At 45.5% G+C, this 22,316-nt stretch overlaps 2 protein-coding genes across 2 annotated transcripts in view; one reads left to right on the plus strand and one right to left on the minus strand.

Annotated features, from left to right (window-relative positions):
• LRRC17 (leucine rich repeat containing 17) overlaps positions 1–13,261 on the plus strand; it is a 20,600-nt gene extending 7,339 nt beyond the window's left edge. The window contains exons 2-4 of the mRNA XM_087722282.1: positions 7,257–8,137; positions 11,354–11,509; positions 12,735–13,261. Of these exons, the coding sequence (XP_087578408.1) occupies positions 7,381–8,137; positions 11,354–11,509; positions 12,735–13,105 (1,284 nt within the window). The 5' untranslated portion in view covers positions 7,257–7,380 and the 3' untranslated portion in view covers positions 13,106–13,261. The remainder of the gene's footprint in view (positions 1–7,256; positions 8,138–11,353; positions 11,510–12,734) is intronic.
• The window catches only part of FBXL13 (F-box and leucine rich repeat protein 13), a 75,444-nt gene that overhangs the window by 27,711 nt on the left and 25,417 nt on the right, over positions 1–22,316 (minus strand). The window contains exons 9-11 of the mRNA XM_087722283.1: positions 20,917–21,058; positions 3,060–3,112; positions 555–655 (exon numbers count right to left, since the gene is read on the minus strand). Of these exons, the coding sequence (XP_087578409.1) occupies positions 555–655; positions 3,060–3,112; positions 20,917–21,058 (296 nt within the window). The remainder of the gene's footprint in view (positions 1–554; positions 656–3,059; positions 3,113–20,916; positions 21,059–22,316) is intronic.

The raw sequence follows: 22,316 nt of genomic DNA on the forward strand, positions 1-22,316 counted from the left end.
ATTTATCACTGTACGTTATAAATATTGTTTCTGTTTATTAAAGCAATGTCTTCCCTGCTTTGGGATTAACCATAGTTGGGCATGCTTTGTACATTTTTGCAGAAAAATTAATACAGACTTGTAATCTTTCAGTGACATCTCTTGTTTTCTAAGCAAGAGACTCTTAAAGTGGAAATGAGTCACACTAATCATTCAAAGGGCAGGAGTTGAATTTATATTATAAGACAGAGAAGACGCACTGAATAACGGAATAAGAGACTTGGAAGGGACCTTGGAGGTCTTCTAGTCCAACCCACTGCTCAGGCAGGAGACCCTATGCGATTTCAGACAAACAATCTCTTCTTAAAAACCTCCAGCGATGGAGCACCCACAACTTCTGGTGGCAAGTCGTTCCACGGGTTAATTCCTCTGTCAGCAAATTTCTCACCTTAAAGACGAGCCAGCTGCCAAGAGAGCTAACATAATCCTTGGTTGTATTAAGCGGTAAAACCGCAGCAGTCCGTACAGACTATTGCTTTTCAACGTAAATACGGTATTTTATCTCTGGATATTACCTAGGCAGCAGCGTTAGAGTTCCGTTTGAAATGTCCGTGTGAGATAAATCCAAGTGAAGGAGAGCCGAACAGCTTTCTGCCATAAGTCTGATTAACTTATCCTGTTCGGGAAGAAAAGCCAGATTTGGTTTTATTTTTCAAAGTGGGATACAAACACTCCATATCAATTATAGCAATAGCCGTTAGCAATAGCAGTTAGACTTATATACCGTTTCATAGGGCTTTCAGCCCCCTCTAAGCGGTTTACAGAGTCAGCGTATCGCCCCCACAGTCTGGGTCCTCATTTCACCCACCTCGGAAAGATGGAAGGCTGAGTCAACCTTGAGCCGGTGAGATTAGAACCGCTGAACTGCAGATAACAGTCAGCTGAAGTGGCCTGCAGTACAGCACCCTAACCACTGCGCCACCTCGGGTTCAAAAAATTTAGCAGCCTGTTCTCTGCCCGGTAGCTGAGTGAGCGTGGCCATGGTGGGTGTGGCCTACTTGCCCTCCTGCACCACAGGGGGGGGGCTTCACCCTCCCCAGGCTCCGGAGGTTTTCCTTGAGCCTCCGGAAGGGCAAAAACGGCCTCCCCTGGCCCCCGGAGGGCCTCTGGAGGCTGGAAACAGGCCTGTTTTTCGCCCTCTCAGAGCCTCTGCATCGGCCCTGCGCTTACCTGGCATTCAAAACAGGCCGTGTGGAGACTCCAGGAAAGGGATGGGAGGGGTGGACGTGGCCAGCCAGTCCCTTGCAACTACCGGTTCGGCGAACCAGATGTAAAATTAGCATCTAGTTCACCTGAATCGGTCCGAACCGGCTGAATCCCACTTCTGGATCCAACACTTTAATCCTAAGAAATATGTTAACACACACACACACTCACTACTACTACATTTTGAATTAGAATCAGAATAGAGCTGGAAGGGACCTTGGAGGTCTTCTAGTCTAGTCCCCTGCTCAAGAAGGAGATCTTATACCATTTCAGACAAGGGGCGGTCCAGTCTCTAGGCCTTGAATCATCTTAGTTGCTCTTCTTTGCACTGTTTCCAAAGTCTCTACGTCTTTTTTGTGATGTGGTGATCAAAACTGGATGCAGTATTCCAGGTGTGGTTTTACTAAGGCTTTATAAAGCGCTAGTAATACTTCAGGTGAGTTTGATTCTATGCCTCTTGTTGACACAGCCAAGGATTGTATTAGCTTTTTTGGCTGCTGCCTCACACCCCTGGCTCATGTTTAAGCGGAGAAATTTGCTGGCAGAAGAATTAATCAGTCGAACACCTCTAAGACTTACGGCCGTTTTTCACACTTGCGACCACTGCATCATCCCCATGATCAAAATTCAGATGCTTGGCAACTGAGTCACATTTATGATGGTGGCAGTGCCCCAGGGTCACACATTCTGCTTTTGCGACTTTCTGACAAGCTAAGTCAATGGGGAAGTCAGATTCACTCAACAACTATGTGACTTAATAGCTGCAGTGATTCGCTTAACAACTCTGGCAAGAAAGGTCATAAAATGGGACACAATTCACTTAATAAATGTATTTCATTTTGTAAGCCGAGGACTACCTGTTATATGTATAAAAACGATTGTTCCTGTCTATCTATTGTATCACAGTTCTCTTGATTAGTGTATATGAGCTGAGGTGGCGCAGTGGTTAGAGTGCAGCACTGCAGGCTACTTCAGCTGACTGCAGTTCTGCAGTTCGGCTGTTCAAATCTCACCGGCTCAAGGTTGACTCAGACTTCCATCCTTCCGAGGTGGGTAAAATGAGGACCCGGATTGTTGTTGGGGGCAATATGCTGACTCTGTAAACCGCTTAGAGAGGGCTGAAAGCCCTATGAAGCGGTATATAAGTCTAACTGCTATTGCTATTGCTATATGGTCAGTTTTTACAGGAAATTGTTTCACTTAGCAACAGAAAAGTTGGGCGCAAATTGTGGTCATAAAACGAGGACTACCTGTTTACGTATAAAAATGATTGTACCTATGTTCTAGAGACGCAGTGGCTCAGTGGCTAAGATGCTGAGCTTGTTGATCAGAAAGGTCGACAATTCAGCGGTTTGAATCCCTAGAGCCGTATAACGGAGTGAACTCCCGTTACTTGTCCCAGCTTCTGCCAACCTAGCAGTTCGAAAGCGCGTAATAAATGCAAGTAGAAAAATAGGAACCACCTTTGATGGGAAGGGAACAATGTTCCGTGTGCCTTTGGGAGTTGAGTCATGCTGGCCACATGACCACGGAGACGTCTTCGGACAGCGCTGGCTCTTCGGCTTTGAAACGGAGATGAGCACCGCCCCCTAGAACAACTAGCACATATGCGCGAGGGGAACCTTTACCTTCACCTATGTTCTATCTATTGTATCTAAGTTCTCCTGATTAGCCTATACCCAAAGCATATTTCACAGGATGTTTTCTGCAGACTTCCAAATTCTACAGAAATTCTGCAGAAATCAAAATTAGAACTTCAGTTTTCCGCCTTGACATTTCTAACTTCCTTGTACATTCGTAATGGTAATACTTACATTTAATCCTTCATATTTGGAAACGTTTAACTCTTGCAAATTCATACACTGGCCTAAAAACAGGAAAAAAAAATCTGTTCTATGAAACCAATCTCCAACTGGGCAGTGCGAGAGATATAAAACAATATAAATTTCCCTTACTGAAAAGTATGAGTAATCAAATTTGACCCGAGAAAGGTTTATATTACATTATTTAGAGGACGATCTATTTTAGGCATCAACAGTAGAAATTATTTAGTGTTAAGTTATTTAAGGGTACTTACCATAAATTGGATACAGATTTAGCTTGGCTTGGAGAAAGAGCAGCGAACGCCTATGCTATGCATTTTTTTCCCCTTGAGTGAATTTGCATATGTGTTCACTTAATTAAATCAATTGGAAAGAAGAAACACAACAGATTCCTCCAACAAAGTGAGTGTTCTAACCTAGGCTTCCTGATACAGTAAAAAGCACACGCTTAGTCCCAAAAACACTCTTTTTATTTCAAAGGCTGTTCATTCAAAGCCCGTAATGAGTCACAGTTTGTAAAGAGTCCGACAGAAGTCTGCCAAAGTCTTTCGGGATGATAAGCACCCGCCTTTATCTTCCCTGAAACGTTGCCAAGGACCTAACTGGCAATTAGCTTGCAAGGCCACACAGAGCAAAGAATCAAAACCGAGCTTCAGAATTTAAACTGACCAACACGAACAAAGTTGCTTCCTGCAAAAGTTCATGGCCAATCACCTCCAAGCCTTACTCCCAAGTTGTCCCTTTTGTCTTAACTGTTCTTGCCTTCTGGCAGCTCTACGCATGCGTGCACTGGCAACAGGCTCCCCCTGTTCTTCTGCCTCACTGATGTCAGACTCTGGAGGCAGCACATAACTCCCAGATGGTCCTGGACCCCTCTCTGCCTCCAACACAGAGCCCTCATCCGAGCCTTCCCCAGACTCCAGGATTGGCCCATGTTCCTCCCCAACCTCCTCACTGTCCGACTCAGCTGCCAGCTCTGCGGGCCGCTGGGAGAGCACAACAGTGAGAAGATTTACCTTAATCAGGGGGAAAAGAATTAAAGGGACCGGTTCCGTGGAGAGAGGTTTTTCCGTGGACAAAAGGGGGCATGGCTTTGGATGCTCCCTGCATCCCGTGGATGGGGCTTTGGCGTTTTGAGTAGAGTAGAGTAGAGTAGAGTAGAGTAGAGTAGAGTAGAGTAGAGTAGAGTAGAGTAGAGTAGAGTAGAGTAGAGTAGAGTAGAGTAGAATAACAGAGTTGGAAGGGGCCTTAGAGGTCTTCTAGTCCAAACCCCAGCTTAGGCAGGAAACCCTAAACCACTTTAGACAAGATGGTTATCCAATCTCTTCTTAAATACATACACATGCATACATTGTCTTAGTGGCTAACACAACTGCCTAATATGTAATACAGCACAGGTTCAAATCCCAGTAAGGGTATGGCTAGCTGATGAGAGCTAAATAGCTTGAAATAGATCTATAGTAGTCTCCCTTTATTTATTTATCAGCACAAATGCAACACACACACACACACACACACACACACACACACACACACCTATATATATGCCTTCTGAGAGAATGTTAAGTTATATAATACATACAGTCCTCAGCAATTGTCCAAACCTTTATTACCATTTTTTAACTTTTATTATATTTGGGTGTATTTTTAACTTCTGCGGCACCCAGAGTCATTTGAGATTTGAGCAGCCATGTAAATTTGGTAAATCAATCAATCATGATTGCATTGCAGCTAGCTGCCATCTTAGCTCTGAGCACTGGGGGTGACAAATATGTGACGCCAGGAGCTATGGAAAACATATGTAATGTTTTAATTCTAGAAATGTTTTATATGATCCCAGTGGAAGACCATTCCGGTTATGATTCACTGCAGGGAAAATGAATGATTGATTGATCATAATACATGTGGCATGAGCTCATCTGTTATTTCCTAATGGATACACACATTTTGGTATGTCATTTGCACTGTCACGTTTTTTATAAATGGAATTTGAAGTATAAAGTAGAGCCATTAGATTAAGATTAAGATTTAGTTTATTTGTATGCCGCCCTTCTCCGGGAGGGACTCAGGGCGGCGAACAACTCAAAAGGGGAAAAGGGGATACAAACACAATACACGTAATTAAAATACACAAGAGTCATACAGCCATACAAGTCGAGAGGGGAGGGGAACTCATCAACCCCAGGCCTGCCGGCACAGCCAGGTTTTGACAGCTTTCCAGAAGGCCTGGAGAGAGGTGAGGGTCCGAATCTCCGCGGGGAGTTCATTCCAAAGGGCCAGAGCTGCTACAGAGAAGGCCCTCCCCCGGGTGGTAGCCAGATGGCATTGGCTGGTAGACGGAACCCGGAGGAGGCCGACCCTGTGCGATCTAACGGGTCTATGGGAGGTAATTGGCAGCAGGCGGTCTCTCAAGTACCCAGGTCCAATACCATGAAGGGCTTTATAATTAAACTAAGGCGTCATGGAATCAGAGGGCTGGAAGGAGCCTTGGAGGTCTTCTAGTCCAACCCCCTGCTCAAGGCAGGAGACCATATTCCTATCCTGGATAAATGGTTGTCCAATCTTTTCCGGAAAACCTCCAGCGATGGAGTACTCACAACAAATTGCTCTCACTGTCTTCGTTTTAGATTGGATCTCTCTTTTAAGAAGCAGAAATTCTTCCTGTTCCTTCTTCATTGGCCCTCAGGTGCTTTAAGTCAGTTCCCTTTTCTCTATGTAAGGTAAAGGTTTCCCTCGCTCATATGTGGTAGTCATTCCCAACTCTAGGGGGCGGTGCTCATCTCCGTTTCAAAGCCGAAGAGGCAGTGCTGTCTGAAGACCTCTCCGTGGTCATGTGGCTGGCATGACTAAACGCCGAAGGCGCATGGAACGTTGTTGCCTTCCCACCAAAGGTGGTCCCTATTTTTCCACTTGCATTTTTTACGTGCTTTCGAACTGCTAGGTTGGCAGAAGCTGGGACAAGTAACGGGAGCTCATTCCGTTACGTGGCACTAGGGATTCGAACCGCCGACCTTTCTGATCGACAAGCTCAGCGTCTTAGCCACTGAGCCACGGCATCTTCTCCACGACAGGGTTCACTGATAAATGCGCGCTCGACAAAACCGCACCAACAAAACCGTGCCGAGAAAACCGTGAAGTCGAAATCGCGCCGACGAATGCACACATAAACACGCCGACGAATGCACACATAAGCACGCCGACAAATTCGCGGTGATGAAAGCACGCCATCAAAAAACAACAAAAACAACGTAATAACCCTAACCCTTACCTTAACTTAAATTGTGCTTTTGTCGGCGCAGTTTTGTAGGCGCGTTGTGGGCGCGTTTATGACGTTGCGGTGTTCTCGCCGCGGTTTTGTCGGGGCGCTATTGTCGTGCGCGCATTTGTCGGGTCACGCCATGACAGCCCTTCAAATACTGGAAGAGTGCCGTTATATCACTCCTGGTCCTTCTCTTTGTTAAGACTAGACATGCCTAATTCCCTCCGTGGCACGACAAAACCGCGGTCCACTAGCGCACCCGATTAAAGCGCGTCGCTGACGTCATCAGCAGCGCGACAACAACGACCGCGGAGAAAAAAGGGCGCTTTAAAAAGCGCTTTTAAAGCAAACCGATTCACGTAAAGGTAAGGGTTAGGTTTAGGGTTAGGTTAAGGGTTAGGGTTAGGTTTAGGGTTACGTTAAGCGTTAGGGTTAGGCTTAGGTTAAGGGTTAGCGTTAGGTTTAGCATTAGGTTAAGGGTTAGGTTTAGGGTTAGGGTTAGGGTTAGGTTTAGGGTTAGGGTTAGGTTTAGGGTTAGGTTTAGGGTTAGGTTTGGGGGGTTAGGTTTAGGTTTACGCGTTAATTTTAGCTTTACCGCTCACAGCGTGCTTTTTTCGTCGCGCTGTGATGACGTCAGGTACGCGGTTTCGTCGAGCGCGCTTTAGTCGACTGCAGTTTTGTGGTGGAACCAATTCCCTCAACCAATCGTCATACGATTTAGCCTCTAGGCTCCTTATCTTCTTCATAGCTCTTCTCTGCACACTTTCTAAACATCTGTTTTTGCATTGTGGTGACCAGAACTCCCCCTTAAAGTCACGATCCTGCATTCATTATGCTGGATGTAATAGCTATACTTTTGGTTTCAATTTCTCCTGTCAACCTTCACCTCAGCATCTTTATAATGTTCTGCATTTGTTCCCCCCTAACAGAGAAATTTCGTATACCCCAGTTGTGCCTCCTTCACACAGAATCTCGGAAGTCAGATTTCAAAGGAACAGTCTTGCACTCTTCCAGCTGTCGTATAAAGCAATTGGGGGCCAGCTGGATGTCAGGATGCAAGTGGTTACTATTATAATATTACTTTTCTTCAGTCAAGCAGCTGATTTCAGGAAAGCAAGAAATGGAAATTCGAGGAAGAAAGGAAACAGCGCGAGGACGGGCCGCGTAGGAAAAGCATCTGGCCTAGTGAAGCGCTTTATCCCAAACCCTCCGTGCGACATCTACACTTACCAGTTTGAGAAATATTTAGATTGTCAAGGAAGGAAACTGACTTTTGTCCTGCCCGAGTGGCCGGACGATTTAAAGCACATGCTGTTAGCTCAAAACTCATTCCGTAAACTGAAGAGCAACATGTTCTCCAAATTCCAAAAACTGAAAAGCCTCGACTTGCAACAGAACCAGATATCGAAAATCGAGGATCAGGCGTTCTGGGGTTTGAACAAACTCACCACGCTGTTGCTACAGCACAACAAACTCAAGGTTTTGTCGGAGGAGGTGTTCATCTACATGCCCCTCTTGAGTTACTTGCGTCTGTACGACAACCCCTGGCACTGCGACTGTCAGATGGAATCGCTCGTCACGACGCTGCAGCTTCCAAGGAACAGGAACTTGGCGAATTACGCCAAGTGCGTCCATCCGGAAGAAGTGAAAGGCCGAAAGCTCAAAGAGATACAAGTCGAACAGTTCTGCGGTGGCGACAAAGCAGATTTACCCCCAGCGCCCAAACCTGAAATTGCCAGGCCTGAATTTGACTCTTCGCTTTGTCACACGTATGTGTTTCCGGTAAAAACCCTGGACTGCCGGAAGAAAGGTTGGTACATGCCAATTGCAGGGTATTTATTTATTTCCTTGTTAGGGTCCCAAAGGCAGGGGCGAGCTTCAAACATTTCAGCAACGGGTTCTCTGCCTGGTTGCTGGGTGGGTGTGGCCATGACCTAGTCAGCATCCTGCACCACGTTGGGGTGGGGTGGGGGTGTTTTCGCTTTCCTCGAGCCTCTGGGAGGACAAAAACTGCCTCCCCCAGGCTCCAGAGGCCTTCTGGGAGGCCCGTTTTCCCTCTTCCCCGAGCCTCCGCGTGGGCCCTGCATTTACCTCATATCCAAAATGGGCCGCGTAGAGACTCCTGGGAGGGGAGGGGTGGGCGGGGCCAGCCAGGGGTGGGATTTGGAGGTTCTACGATCCAGTCGTAACGTTAGCTACGGGTTCTCCCGAACCCAGGCGAACCTGTAGCAACCTGCCCAAAGATGAGAGGCAACTGGACTTTCTGGTTTTTCTCTGAAGGCATTTTGCTTCTCATCCCAAAAGCTTCTTCTTGTTGTTACTTATTAGGAATTCAACGCTACTCTCATTGTGTAAAAACCTTTTGAACATTGTCCCATCCAGTAACCAGGCTCAAAGCAATAAATATTTAAACAATAAATACATCAATGCAGGTGATAAGTATTAACTGGGAAGTTTCAAAGCTAGTTTTTGCTGTCGGGCTCATCTGTTTTTTAACAACAGATAAATAGTTGGTCAAATTCTTTGATAAATAGAATTATATACAGCTAGTCCTCAACATACGATGACAATTGAGCCCAAAATTTCTGTTGCTAAGCGAGACAGTTATTAAGTGTGTTTTGCCCCATTTTATGACCTTTCTTGTCACAGTGGTTAAGTGAATCACTGCAGCTTTTACATTAACAACCCCGTTGTTAAATGAATCCAGCTTCCTTATGACTTTGCTTGTCAGAAGGTCACAAAAAATGATCACATGCTCCTGGGACACTGCAACCATCATAAATATGAGGTTTTTTTGCAAAATTCAAGTATCTGAGGTTTGATTGCGGGAGCACGGGGATGCTGCAACGGTCGTAAGTGTGAAAAACAGTCGTAAGTCCCTTTTTCCAGTGCCGTTGTAACAGTCACTAAATGAGGACTACCTGTAAGTTGAGGACTATCTGAACTGCGAGTAGGTATCCGTTTCAAAAAATAAAAAGACCCAATAGGGCCATTGGAAAATCTATGTCGGTATTCAATATGGGAAACTTTGCTAGTAGAATACAGAATGTAAAATATTTTTTTATGGGCCAAGTGTGATTGGACATACAAGGAATTTGTCTCCGATGCAGAAGCTTTCAGTGGACATACAAACAACAAAGTAATGTGGTATAATCATAAGATACCAATAGGAGAAGGTATTCAGCCAGTTCGGACTGGTTTGGGTGACCTGCGGATAGGCCCGTCCACCTGCCCCAGCTTCCGGGTTGCTTGTACGGCTGATTTTAGCCCTCCGGAATGTTCAGGAGCCTTCAGGAGGCTTCTCTGAAGGCTCCGGAGAACTAAAAACCGCCCTATGAGCAAACTGGAATTCACTTCTGGTTTGCTTGTAGGGTCGTTCTTTGTCCTCCGGGGGCTTCAGGGCAGTGGTGGGTTTCAAAAATTGTTCGAACCTACTCTGTGGGTGTGGCCTCCTTTGTGGGAGTGGCTTGCCACCCATGTGACCGGATGGGAGTGGCTTGCCGCCCATGTGACCGGATATGAAGATGCCGACGACACTTGTCAGAACCACCTTAAATTACCTCGCACACAGCCCTGGCATGCATAAGAATAGGATGTAAACTTTTTTTTAAAAAGGCATCTTTGGTTTGCGTTAAAACAACTTCAACACACGCAATGTTCTGATTGCACCACAAACGCAGTAGTCATCCTTACCTTTCCCAGAGGCACTGAGTTTTATAAATATCAGCATGATAGTGTAGAATAATCATATCCAAGGACCAGTGGTGGGTTTCAAAAAATTTTGGAACCTCTTCTGTAGGTGTGGCCTGCTTTCCGGGTCCACTGGTGGAACCTCTTCTAACCGGTTCGGAAGATTTGACAAACCGGTTCTACCGAATAGGTGCGAACTGGTAGGAACCCACCTCTGCTTCAGGGAAGCTCCTGAAGCCTCCAAAGGGTGTCCAAGAAGTTCGGGGGAGGCTGTTTTCACCCTCCCCAGGTCCTATAAAGCAGTGGTCTCCAACCTTGGCAACTTTAAGACTTGTGGACTTCAACTCCCAGAGTTCCTCAGCCAGCTTTGCTGGCTGAGGAACTCTGGGAGTTGAAGTCCACAGGTCTTAAAGTTGCCAAGGTTGGAGACCACTGCTATAAAGCCTCTGGAGCCTGGGGAGGGCGGAAAATGGCTTTAAAAAAGGCTGAACTCAGCTTGCCAGCTTGCCAGTCCGCACATGCCACGTTTTCTAAGCCACACGCATGCTGTGCAAGCCATCCATGCAAGCACAGCGCATGCCTAGAAGATGCACACACTCACAAAGCGAGCCTGCATGTGCGCTCACAGTCTCGGTGCGTGGCGAACCAGTGGTAAAAAAATTATGTGAAACCCATCTCTGGAGAAGATAATAGGAAAGATGAGAAGGATACCAGTAATGGTTCCACCACAAAACCGCGGTAGACTAAAGCGCGCTCGACAAAAGCGCGTACCTGACGTCATCACAGCGCGACGAAAACATCACGCTGTGAGCGGTAAACTTAAAATTAACGCGAAAACCTTACCCTAACCCCCCCAAACCTAACCCTAAACCTAACCCTAACCCTAACCCTAACCCTTAACCTAACCCTAAACCTAACCCTAAACCTAACCCTTAACCTAACCCTAAACCTAACCCTAACGCTTAACGTAACCCTAAACCTAACCCTAACCCTTAACCTAACCCTAAACCTAAACCTAACCCTTACCTTTACGTGAATCGGCTTGCTTTAAAATCGCTTTTTAAAATCTCTGCGGTCATATTTGTCATGCTGCTGATGACGTCAGGTACGCGCTTTAATCGGGCGCGCTTTAGTGGACCGCGGTTTTGTCGTGCCACAACCAGTAATATAGTCCTACTTCATGAGTAAATATCTTTAGGCATTAAGACAATGCTGTGGGACTTAGGTGTTCAGCAGAGTGGTGGCATGAGGGAAAAAAACTATTTGCAGGATATGGAACATCAAGTTTATAATGTAAATGTCTCCCTGATAATTGCTATTTTTTTTCCCTCTCAAGATTTAAGAAAAGTCCCAAGCAGTATATCTCCAGACACAGTTAAACTGGATCTTTCCAATAACAAAATTAATGTACTACGACCTAAGGAGTTTCAAGAAATCGATGACCTGAAAGTGTTAAATCTCAGTAGCAATGGACTAGTCCACATAGATCCAGGTAAGCAAACTTTCTGAACATCACAACCGTAATAGTTAGTCATCACTGCCTTTCATCTCTAATTTAATGATGCAACATTCCTTCATGATTTTTTTTTTAAAATACACTTGATGGTTTTCTTATCGGTTAGGATCCATTATGTAAAATATCTTGTTGGAAATAGACAAGGTTTTGGAATAAATCTAAATTAATTCTTTAGATCAGTATTTTTCAAACTTGGGTACTAAAATTTGCCGACTTCAAATCTCAGAATTCCTCAGTGGGGGCTGCCAGTGGGTGGATTCTGAGATGGTCCAGGCTTCTTAAAACTGCTTTAGACAGAGAGGTAAATCTAAACAAGATATATATTTCTAAATATATTTATACTTATAAATATGATTTGAGTCATAGTTCCTATCACACTGTATCCAACGTTCTTTCCAATTCAGTCAACTTTGTGCTGTATGGAAGAGTTACCATATTTTTCACACTATAAGACGCATTTCCCCCACTCCATAAGTGGGTGGAAATGTCTTTGCATCTTATAGAGTGAATATTGTGGGGGGGGGGAGCGATTGGTGCACTGCCACCATTCGCCGCCGTCGGGGAACGCTGGAGCCTTTACTGCCAAGCAGCTGATTGGCGGTTGGATCGACTTTCTGGAATACCGCCAATCAGCTGTTCTAGAAGGTGGGGATCACCGCCACTGCCACCAATCACCACCCCCGCCATTCGTCACTGCCAATTGCCAGCTGGGGCAACCAGCAGTGACTAGCAAATGGTGAAGGGCCTATCTTTGCGCGCAAATGGCTGGGGAATGTAAATCATAGATTGTTGATTAACCCACAGATATTTAGGTTTTTGTAGCCTGAAACAAGATCTTGAAGCCACAATGACATACTAAGCCAAGTCAGGGAAAGTGTAGTACAACACCATGCAAAATATAAAATAATCTCAGAGATTTACACCCAGCCACCGTCTTTGATTCTGTCAGTTGCTTCATTTCTGCTCCTTTCGCGAAAATCAGAATATTAACCGCCCTGTCTCACTCTAAAGACATAAATGCTGCCAGGTTTTTAATTCAAGCCAAGGGAGAAATGAAGCCACTATGATTTGTATTATTGGTTGATTACCGCAAAAAATGCCGACTCTTCCCAGGAAATTTCAACCAGTGTGTGTGCAAACAGATACGCTGTTTATTTGTTATTTCTAATTGTTATTATTATTTTTTCATTGTTTTGGACAGCTGCTTTTGCAGGCCTCATCAACCTGGAAGAATTAGACCTCTCAAACAATTTCCTACAAAATATCGAATATGGCGTCCTGGAACATCTGTATTTTTTGAAAATACTGCGGCTTAAAGACAACCCTTGGAGATGCGACTATAACATCCATTATCTTTTCTACTGGCTGAACCATCACTACAACGTCCACTATAATGGCCTAGAATGCCGAAAACCTGACGAATATAAAGGATGGCCGGTTAGAAAGTACGTCAAAAGTTATTTTGAGGAATGTCCCAAAGACAGGCTACCGATTTATCCCGACGTGTTTGAGGAAAACGAAACAGAAGAACCGACTCCAAAACATTCGGTCATTGTCAGAGTAATAGATTAATTGGCCCGCTAGTATCATCCCAACCTTTGGTATTTTTTGTTTTTTATATATAAGAGGAAGGATCATTTATATATTTTGATACTGTTAATTGTGGTGTTTGTTCATGAGAGACTATCTGCTAAACTATTTTTCAGTACTAATCATGAGGCAGCATCATTCCATTGCGTTGTTCTTTTATAAACGTGCTATTTTTAATTGGTTTGGGGTCGTTTTTGCCCTGTTTGGTAATCATCTATGAGAGGAAGCAGCTAAATCGTTTCTTGCGAAAACATAAACCTCTGTGGAAAAATGTGCAGCTTTTCCAAACATAATAATGTATGTTTACACAGTACAGGTAAAAGTCCTCGACTTATAAAAGTGACCGTTCGAAGTCACAACGTGGCGGCTGAGTGGTTAGAATGCCGTATTGCAGGATAACTCTGCCCACTGCCAGCAGTTCGATTCTCACCAGGTCAAAGTTGACTCAGCCCTCCATCCGTGTCGGTAAAATGAGGACCCAGGTTGTTGGCTGACTTATGACCACTTTTCACACTTACGACCGTTGCAGCATTCCCCATGGACACGTGATTTATATCTGGACACTCGGCAACTGGCTCATAGTTATGACGGTTGGAGTGTCCCGGGGTCAGGTGACCTTCTTTGCTGACCTTCTGGCCAGCAAAGTCAACGGGGAATCCAGGTTCACTTAACCACAGTTGCAAGAAAAATCACAAAATGAGGCAAAACTCACTTTCCAAATTTCTCACTTGGCCACACATCAATTCGGGGCTTAACTGGGGTCATACGTCGAGGATTACTTGTACTTCGGTGGTGGTTAGCCATCTAAAAAGGATACACGACCCTTCCAAAATGCATAAAATCCTATGCAAGAATGCTAGGAAGGAGGTTGTGTTGAATTTCAGCATTTTGTTTAGTCCCTAAAGGGGGGGGGGGTTATGACTACCTCAGAATCCATTTTTCTAGTCAAGTTCAACATATACTGTATTTTTCTGAGTATAAGATGCACCGGAGTATAAGAAGCACCGGAGTATAAGAAGCACCAAGATTTTGAAGAAGCAAATTTTAAAGTTTTTGCGCTCTGCAGATCTCCCCAAAACTGCTCATTTTTTGCAAAAATGGCTTCGTTTTTTTGTCAAAAACAGGGCATGCATAGCCTTTAGGAAGCTTGTAGAGTGCTCCTGGGGGATGGGGGGGCAAAAATGAGCAAAAAACAGCCCATTTTTCATGAAAACGGGCCCATTTTCTGTCAAAAAAAGGGCATGCACAGTCTTTAGGAGGCTTATAGAGTGCTCCTGGAGGCTGGGAGGGCAAAAACGAGCAAAAACCAGCCAGTTTTTTGCTCATTTTTGCCCTCCCCAGCCCCCAGGGGCACTCTGGAAACCTAAAGGCCTATGCACATCCATTTTTGCAAAGGGGGCCAAAAATGCTGTATTCAGTGACACACCCAGATTTTCACCCTCTTTTGTGGGAAAAGGTGCGTCTTATACTCTGAAAAATACAGTAGTTTTTCTCTCTTCTAAAGTTCCTCGAACTTTCTGTATTAGGAAATCAGAAATTATTTGAATGTTTTTACTTTTAAGCAGAACAGTTATCAGAAAGGCCAGAGTTAGCATAGGCAAATATTAATTCACCTGAGAAAAAAATAGAAGTCCATTAATAAATAAACAAATGGCTGTACATTTTACAGTCTTACTCATCTTCTTTTTTTAACGACCCCCATAATCCTTTGTGGGATGGAGACTGGGCAACTGGATGGAGCTAGCAGAGTATTTACTGGCTGGATGCCTTTCCTGTTGCCAATGCAGAGTTTGGTTCAGCAGATATATTCTCATTGTGCCCAGAGAGAGAAATATCTGCCTCTACCTAGGATTGAACTCACAACCTCCTGATTGTGAGGTGAGAGCTCCACCTCTAGGCCACCGCGCCACTCCATTTTACATTCCTACTGAACACGGATAAATACCTACACTTGCCAAGCATCCGAGTTTTGATCACATGACTACAGGGATGCTGCAACAGCCATGAGTATGAAAAAGGGTCATAGGTCACTTTACTCGGTGCTGTCGTAACTTTAAACAGTCACTAAATGAATAGTTGTATGGGTTATCTGTATTGGTCTTTAGCTGTTCTGTTTATTATGGACAAAACTGAGCGAAAACACGTGAAGGTGCAAATAATTATGAGAACAGCTAAACATATGATTTCCCTCCATGTGGTAAGTGAATAATTCTTTTTTACCATTGACAAACTACCGTATTTTTTGGAGTATAAAACGCACCAGAGTATAAGACTCACCAAGATTTTGAAGAGGCAAATTTTTAAAAAAAGTTTTTGCGCTCTGCAGACTTCCCAAAAATGGCCCATTTTTTTGTGTGCAAAAAAGGGGGCCTTTTTTTCAAAAAAAAGGGCATGAATAGCTTTTAGGAGGCTTGTAGAGTGCTTCTGGGCCCCCCAAAAAACAGGCAAAAAATGGCCCGGTTTTTTGTCAAAAAAAGGGGGCATGAATAGCCTTTAGGAGGCTTATAGAGTGCTCCTGGTGGCTGGGGGGCAAAATTGAGCAAAAAAGCCCCTTTTCGCTCATTTCTGTTCTCCCCAGCCCCCAGGAACTCTCTGGAAGCCTTCTAAAGGCTTTGCACAGCCATTTTGGTGAAGGGGCAAAAAAATGCTGTATTCAGTGTATAAGATGCACCCAGATTTTCGGCCTCTTTTTTGAGGGAAAAAGGTCCGTCTTATACTCCGAAAAAATACGGTAAGTCAGACAAATTTAAAAAAAAGTAAAGGTGTATTTCAGTTGCAAATGAAGAATTGGGTTGTTGAAAAGCAAACTGTTCCAAACACCAGCTAGTTGTCCTTAAATGGGGATAGGAGAAATGGGAATATAAATACAGATGCAAATAGATGGGGAAGAAATGGAGGTAGTGACAGATTTTATTTTTCCTGGGCTCCAAGATCACCACAGATGGGGACTGCAGCCAAGAAGTTAAAAGACGCTTGTGTTCTGACCTAGGCTTCCGGAGACAGTAAAAATCACATACTTAGTCCCCAAAACCCTCTTTTTATTTAAACGGCTGTGAATTACCTTCATTCACAGCTCATAATGAGTCACAAACAGTTTGTAAAGAGTCTGACAGAAGTCTGCCACAGTCTTTCAGGGTAAGGATGATAAGCAACCACCTTTATATTCCTTGAAACGCTGCCAGAGACCTAATTGCCAATTCGTTTTGCAAGAATAAACGAAGCATAGAGTCAAAACGCAGCTTCAGAGTTTAAACCCACCGGAACGAACAAAGTTGCCTCCTACAAAGTCTCACATCCATTTGTTCCTCTTTTATGTCTTATGGGAGGGGCCAATCATCTCCAAGTCTTATTCCCAAGTCGCCCCTTTTGTCTTAACTGTTTCTGCCTTCTGGCAGCTCTGTGCATGCGCACACTGGGAACAGGCTCCCCCTGTTCCTCTGCTTCACTGATGTCAAACTCTGGAGCAGTGGTGGGTTTCACATTTTTTAGAACCTCTTATGTGGGTGCGGCCTGCTTTGTGGGAGTGGCTTGTCAGCCATGTGACCAGGTGGGAGTGGCTTGCCAGCCATGTGACTGGGTGGGCGTGGCCAGCTTGTAAAATGTGGTGAAACTCACTTAACAACGCTCTTGCTTAGCAACCAAAATGTTGGCTCAGAAACTCTGGCATTTGAAGCACGCAAGTCTTAAAGCTGTCAAGTTACAAGACCCTCTCACCTCTAACCCTTTAGAAAAAAAACCCAGGGGGTGTTCAAACTTGACAGCTTTAAGATTTGTGAACTCCCAGAATTCCTCCTCTCGCTCTTCATCTTGATGATGTGGGGAGGAGGGGAGGGAGCTGGAACCGGTTCGAAATGGCACTGTAGATTTGTGGAACATCTTCTATAGAAGAGGTTAGAACTGGCAGGAACCCACCCCTGCTCCGGGGGCTCCAGAGACAACACATAACTCCCAGATGGCTCTGGCCCCTTCTCTGCCTCCAACACAGAGCCCTCGTCTGAGCCTTCCCAGACTCCAGGACTGGCCCATGTTCCTCCCCAGCCTCCTCACTGTCTGAATCTGGCGGGCCACAACCCTCTCTTTCCCTATCCACACAGGTCAACCTACTCTACAAACTCATATTGAGCTGTGAAATCTTTCCACACGTACGCCAGATCTACCAGTACTGTCCACAGACACAGCAATCCAGATTTTACAAATTGGCTAGGCTGCTTTCTCAAAAAACAGCCAGTTTCCCCCCCGCCCCCGTTCCCTCCAATCCATGCAAAATCTGTGAGTAATGCGAGATTTGTTCCAACACAATCAGAATGACCCACTTAATCGCAGATCCTCAGGAGACTAATAATAAAGCCTACAGTATGCGAGAGCCGATGTTGACATAACAATCTCTTCCCCACCCTGTGTGTGTGTGTGTGTCGCGCACTGCCTCCCAAACGCCGGAGGTTTTTCAGTAGTCTTGGGCATGGCTTAGTAGGGAATTGTAACAAGCAGGCCACAGGTAGAGAGGAGGGGCTGATTATATTCCCAGCTCCGGTTACTGGATTTAGCACCGTTATAAACACAGTTTGATCTCCTGCTGATTGTGTGACGGCGCCTCCATCTTTGCACGCAAAGTCAGGAAGCAACTTATTCCGTTCATACTCGGAGAGAAGAGACTCGGTGGGGGGGGGAAAGTGGATGCTTTAGATGGCTACGGGTAGGGAACGCGCAGCAGTATAACCATTTCTTTTGGAAAAGAACGGTGAAGTCCAGTCCATGGATTGAAAAGAAGCAGCACAGGACCCCAGCAAAAATTGTAGTGAGACTATAGGCAAGGCATTCGTTTTGGTTGCCACAATACAAAGGAAAGGATGAGGAGTGCAAGAGAAGAGCGACAAAGATGATTAGGGGACTGGAGGATAAAACATTCGAAGAACGGTTGCAGGAATTTGGTATGTCTAGACCCAGGGGTCGGCAACCTTAAACACTCAAAGTGCCACAAAGGTCCTAACCGGAAGTGCCCTGTTCAATTCTGGAACCAAGCGGAAGTCCGGTTCCCCCACCATAGAGTCTCCTCCTAGCACGGTTTCCTTTTACTGATCGGACGTTTGGTTCCCCCACCATAGAGTCTCCTCCTGGCACCAGCTTCCTTTTACCGACCGGAAGTCCAGTTCCCCACTATAGCAATAGCAATAGCAGTAGACTTATATACCGCTTCATAGGCCTTTCAGGCCTCTCTAAGCGGTTTACAGAGAGTCAGCATATTGCCCCCAACAATCTGGGTCCTCATTTTACCCACCTCGGAAGGATGGAAGGCTGAGTCAACCCTGAGCCTGGTGAGATTTGAACCGCTGACCTGCTGATCTAGCAGTAGCCTGCAGTGCTGCATTTAACCACTGCGCCACCTTGGCTCTTAGAATCTCCTCCTAGCACAGTTCCTTTTACCGACCGGAAGTTCAGTTCCCCCACCACAGAGTCTCCTCCTGGCACAGCTTCCTTTTACCAACCAGAAGTCCAGTTCCCCCACTATAGAATCTCCTCCTGGCACAGCTTCCTTTTACCAACCGGAAGTTTAGTTCCCCCACCATAGAGTCTCCTCCTAGCACAGTTTCCTTTTACCGACCGGAAGTTCAGTTTCCCCACCATAGAGTCTCCTCCTAGCACAATTTCCTTTTACCAACCAGAAGTTCAGTTCCCCCACCATAGAGTCTCCTCCTAGCGCAGCATCCTTTTTCCTCTACTTGTCCTAACCGAAAGCCCTATCAATGGTTGAGCCGACCGGCGACAGGGAGCTGCAGCAGAGGGATGAAAGAGCCACATGCGGCTCCAGAGCCGCAGGTTGCTGACCCTTGGTTTAGTCTATCACAAAGGTGCTTTTTCAAGAGGCAGCTGGACTTTTTCTGGTTCTTTTTCCTTGAAGACGTTTTGCTTCTCATCCAAGAAGCGTCTTAGATGAGAAGCGAAACGTCTTCAAGGAAAAAACAAGGAAGTCCAGTTGCCTCTTGAAAAAGCCCTTTGGGACAACCATGGCCTGGATGACTGAGAATCTCCATAGACATTTAGGTCTAGTCTAGTGAACAGAAGGACTATGAGTGACATGATGGCAGTGTTCTAATATTTGAGGGGCTGCCACAGAGATGGGTTGCTCCTGGTCCAGCCCAGTTCGGCTGAACTGATAGTGGAATTCAGGCCTGGGTCGCAGAACCGGCAGTGACCCAGGCCTGCCACGCCCCTGTACCGGTTCCCTCGCTGCTCCTGGGCCACCGCCATTTCGGTTTTTAGTGACTGCGCACGCGCAGTTCACTGTAAATTGCTCTGCGCAGGCGCGAAACACAATTTACATTGAACAGCGCACGGGCGTGCAGTGTTGCACGCAGGTTGCAAACCGGTAGTAAAGCCAGCAGCAACCCACCCCTGGGCTGCTGCAAAGAAGAGGAAGGGGGGTCAACCTATTCTCCAAAGCACCTGAGGGCAGGACAAGAAACAATGGATGGAAACTAATCAAGGAGAGAAGCAACGTAGAACTAAGGAGGAAATTTCCTGACAGTGAGAACAATTAATCAGAGGAACAGAAGTTGCCTCCAGAAGTTGTGAATGCTCCAACACTGTTAGTCTTTAAGAAGATGTTGGACAGCCGTTTGTCTGAAAGGGTCTCCTGCTTGTCCCAATCTCGCTTTTAATTTCTTTGGTTTGAGCAGAGGTTGGACTAGAAAAACCGCCAGAGTCCCTTCCAACTCTATTATTCTGTGCTCTGTAAGAGCTGCAGCAAAGGAGAACTTATTATTTTACGTTACAGCGTGTTCTGCTCGCTGACAGCTTGTGAGGAATTTAGTGGCCAAAGATCACTCTTAACCTTCAGGAGAGCCAAGGAATGCCCAGAGATTGAGAACAGAGCAAAAGTAGACAGGGCTGTTTGGGAGAAATGAGTGAGTCCTTTGTTGTTGTTTTGGAAAGAAAAAAAAATATGCTTATTTTAGGATCTATAACAAAACTTTTATCTGCTTCCCATCGTAAAATGAACTATTCCCTTCAGCTGTTGATGTCAGAGTGGTCTTGACTTGGGGGGAGTCACGAAAAAGAGGCCACAGATTGTTCACCTGTGTTCTAAATGTATCAGCGAGAACTGGGTGTCTGGAACCAATCTGCCTCCTCCAGTCCTTAGAAATTTAGCATTTGTTTGTTTCATTTGCAAACTCAAAGCAAGTTACTTCATGTTGTTATATAAGTCATTTGCCTGGTCCTTAATGATAGGAGGGAGGGAGGGAAGAATGAAAAGCAAAAGAAAGGAATATGGAAAGAATGAAGGGAAATAAGAAGGAAGGAAGGAAGGAAGGAAGGAAGGAAGGAAGGAAGGAAGGAAGGAAGGAAAAGGACTATAAAAAGAGGAAGGAAGGAAGGAAGGAAGGAAGGAAGGAAGGAAAAGCAAAAGAAATGAATAAGGAACAAAGGAAGGGAAAGAAAAAGGACTATAAAAAGAGGAAGGAAGGAAAAGAAGTAAGGGATGGAGGGAGAGGGGGAAAGGAAAGCGAAGGAAAAGGAATATAAAAAGAGGGAGGGAAAGGAAAAGAAAGGAATATGAAAGGAAGGAAGGGAGGGGAAAGAAGAGAGAGGGAGGAAAGGAGGGAGGAAAAAAGGGAAAAAGGAATGTAAAAAGAGGAAGGAAGAAAGGATGGAAAGAAAAGCAAAAGAAAGGAATATGAAAATAAGGAATGAAGGCAGGAAGGAAGGAAAGAAGGGAAGGAAGGAAAGGATCAATTATGAAAAGAGGAAGGAAGGAAGGAAGGAAGGAAGGAAGGAAAGTAAAATGAAATACTCACCTATACCTTTAAAAGTAAGCCAGTGTAACCTAGCATAAGCACATCCATGAAAGTCCAACTGCACCACATTAGTGTGCCACTTCTGCAAAATGCGTTGTGCCACATGATCGTTTATGACGTCCTTCACTTCAGAAAAATCAATCTGGAAAAAAAACAAAACAAAATAACACTGCTTGCAGAATTACAAAAAGACCACAGCATTTCACCTACACAGTCATTAATGTTAAGAACGTTACCCGAAAAACATTCTAGCCGTTAAACCGATTGGGATTATTTCTTAAGTAACAGGCACGCCTCATTTAGCAACCGTTGGCAAATACAAGGGTAATAAACAATAATTTAAAAAAATCAGACCAACAGGTGCATTTATGATGAAATTTCACATTTACAAATGTCACAGGGCCAGCGTGCAGGAGTGGGATTCAAAAATTTTAGCCACCGGTTCTCCGCACGGTTGTTGGGTGGGCGTGGCCATGGCCTACTCGGCCTCCTGCACCATAGCGGGGGCGGGGGGAGTTTTCACCTTCCCCAGGCTCCAGAGGTTTTCCTCGAGCCCCGAGGAGGGTGAAAATGGCCTCCCCCTGGGCTCCAGAGGCCCTCCGAAAGCCGGAAATTGGCACATTTCCGGACCCCTGGAACTTCCGGGAGGCCCGTTTTACGCCCCCCCTCCTGAGCCTCCACGTGGGCCCTGCACATACCTCGCATCCAAAAGAGGCCGTATGGAGACTCTTGGGAGGGAGCAGGGACTGGCTGGCCCTGCCCACTCCACACAACCCCTCCCAGGAGTATCCATGCGGATGCAACTGGTTCGGCAAACCAGATATAAAATTAGCAACCGGTTCGCCTGAACCGATCTGAACCAGCCGTTGTGGTCATACGTTCAAAATTTGGGCCCTTGGTCATCATCATGTATTTATGACAGGTGCAGCATCCTGGGGTCCATGTTCACCATGAGTGACGCTCCCACCTTCAACCAAGCAAAGTCAAGCGCGGAAGGTAGATTCGCTTAGCAACCAGGGTGATTCACTTAACAACTCAGCAGAAAAGATCATAAAATTGAGTGCGGCTCACTCAACAACCACCTGGTTTAGCAATGGACGTTCCAATCCCAATTCTGGCTATAAGTAGAGGACAACCGATACTGCATGTTTAGAATGATGCAGGGGTGGGCTTCAAAAATTTTAGCAAGGGGTTCTCTGCCTGGTTGCTTGGTGGGTGTGGCCATGGTGGGCGTGGCCTAGTCGGCCCCCTGCAGTGGGGGGGCATTTTTGCCCTCCCTGCGCTCCAGAGGCTTTCTTTGAGCCTCCGGGAGGGCGAAAATGGGTTGTTTCTGGCCTTCCCAAACTTCCAGTAGGCCTGTTTTTCGCCCTCCCCGAGCCTCTGTACGCACCCTGCACTTA

Source organism: Thamnophis sirtalis, unplaced genomic scaffold (genome assembly GCF_051295495.1).
Source record: "Thamnophis sirtalis isolate CommonGarterSnake01/CBP01778 unplaced genomic scaffold, rThaSir2_p1.2 scaffold_9, whole genome shotgun sequence".
In the NCBI taxonomy this organism is placed as follows: Eukaryota; Metazoa; Chordata; class Lepidosauria; order Squamata; family Natricidae; genus Thamnophis; species Thamnophis sirtalis.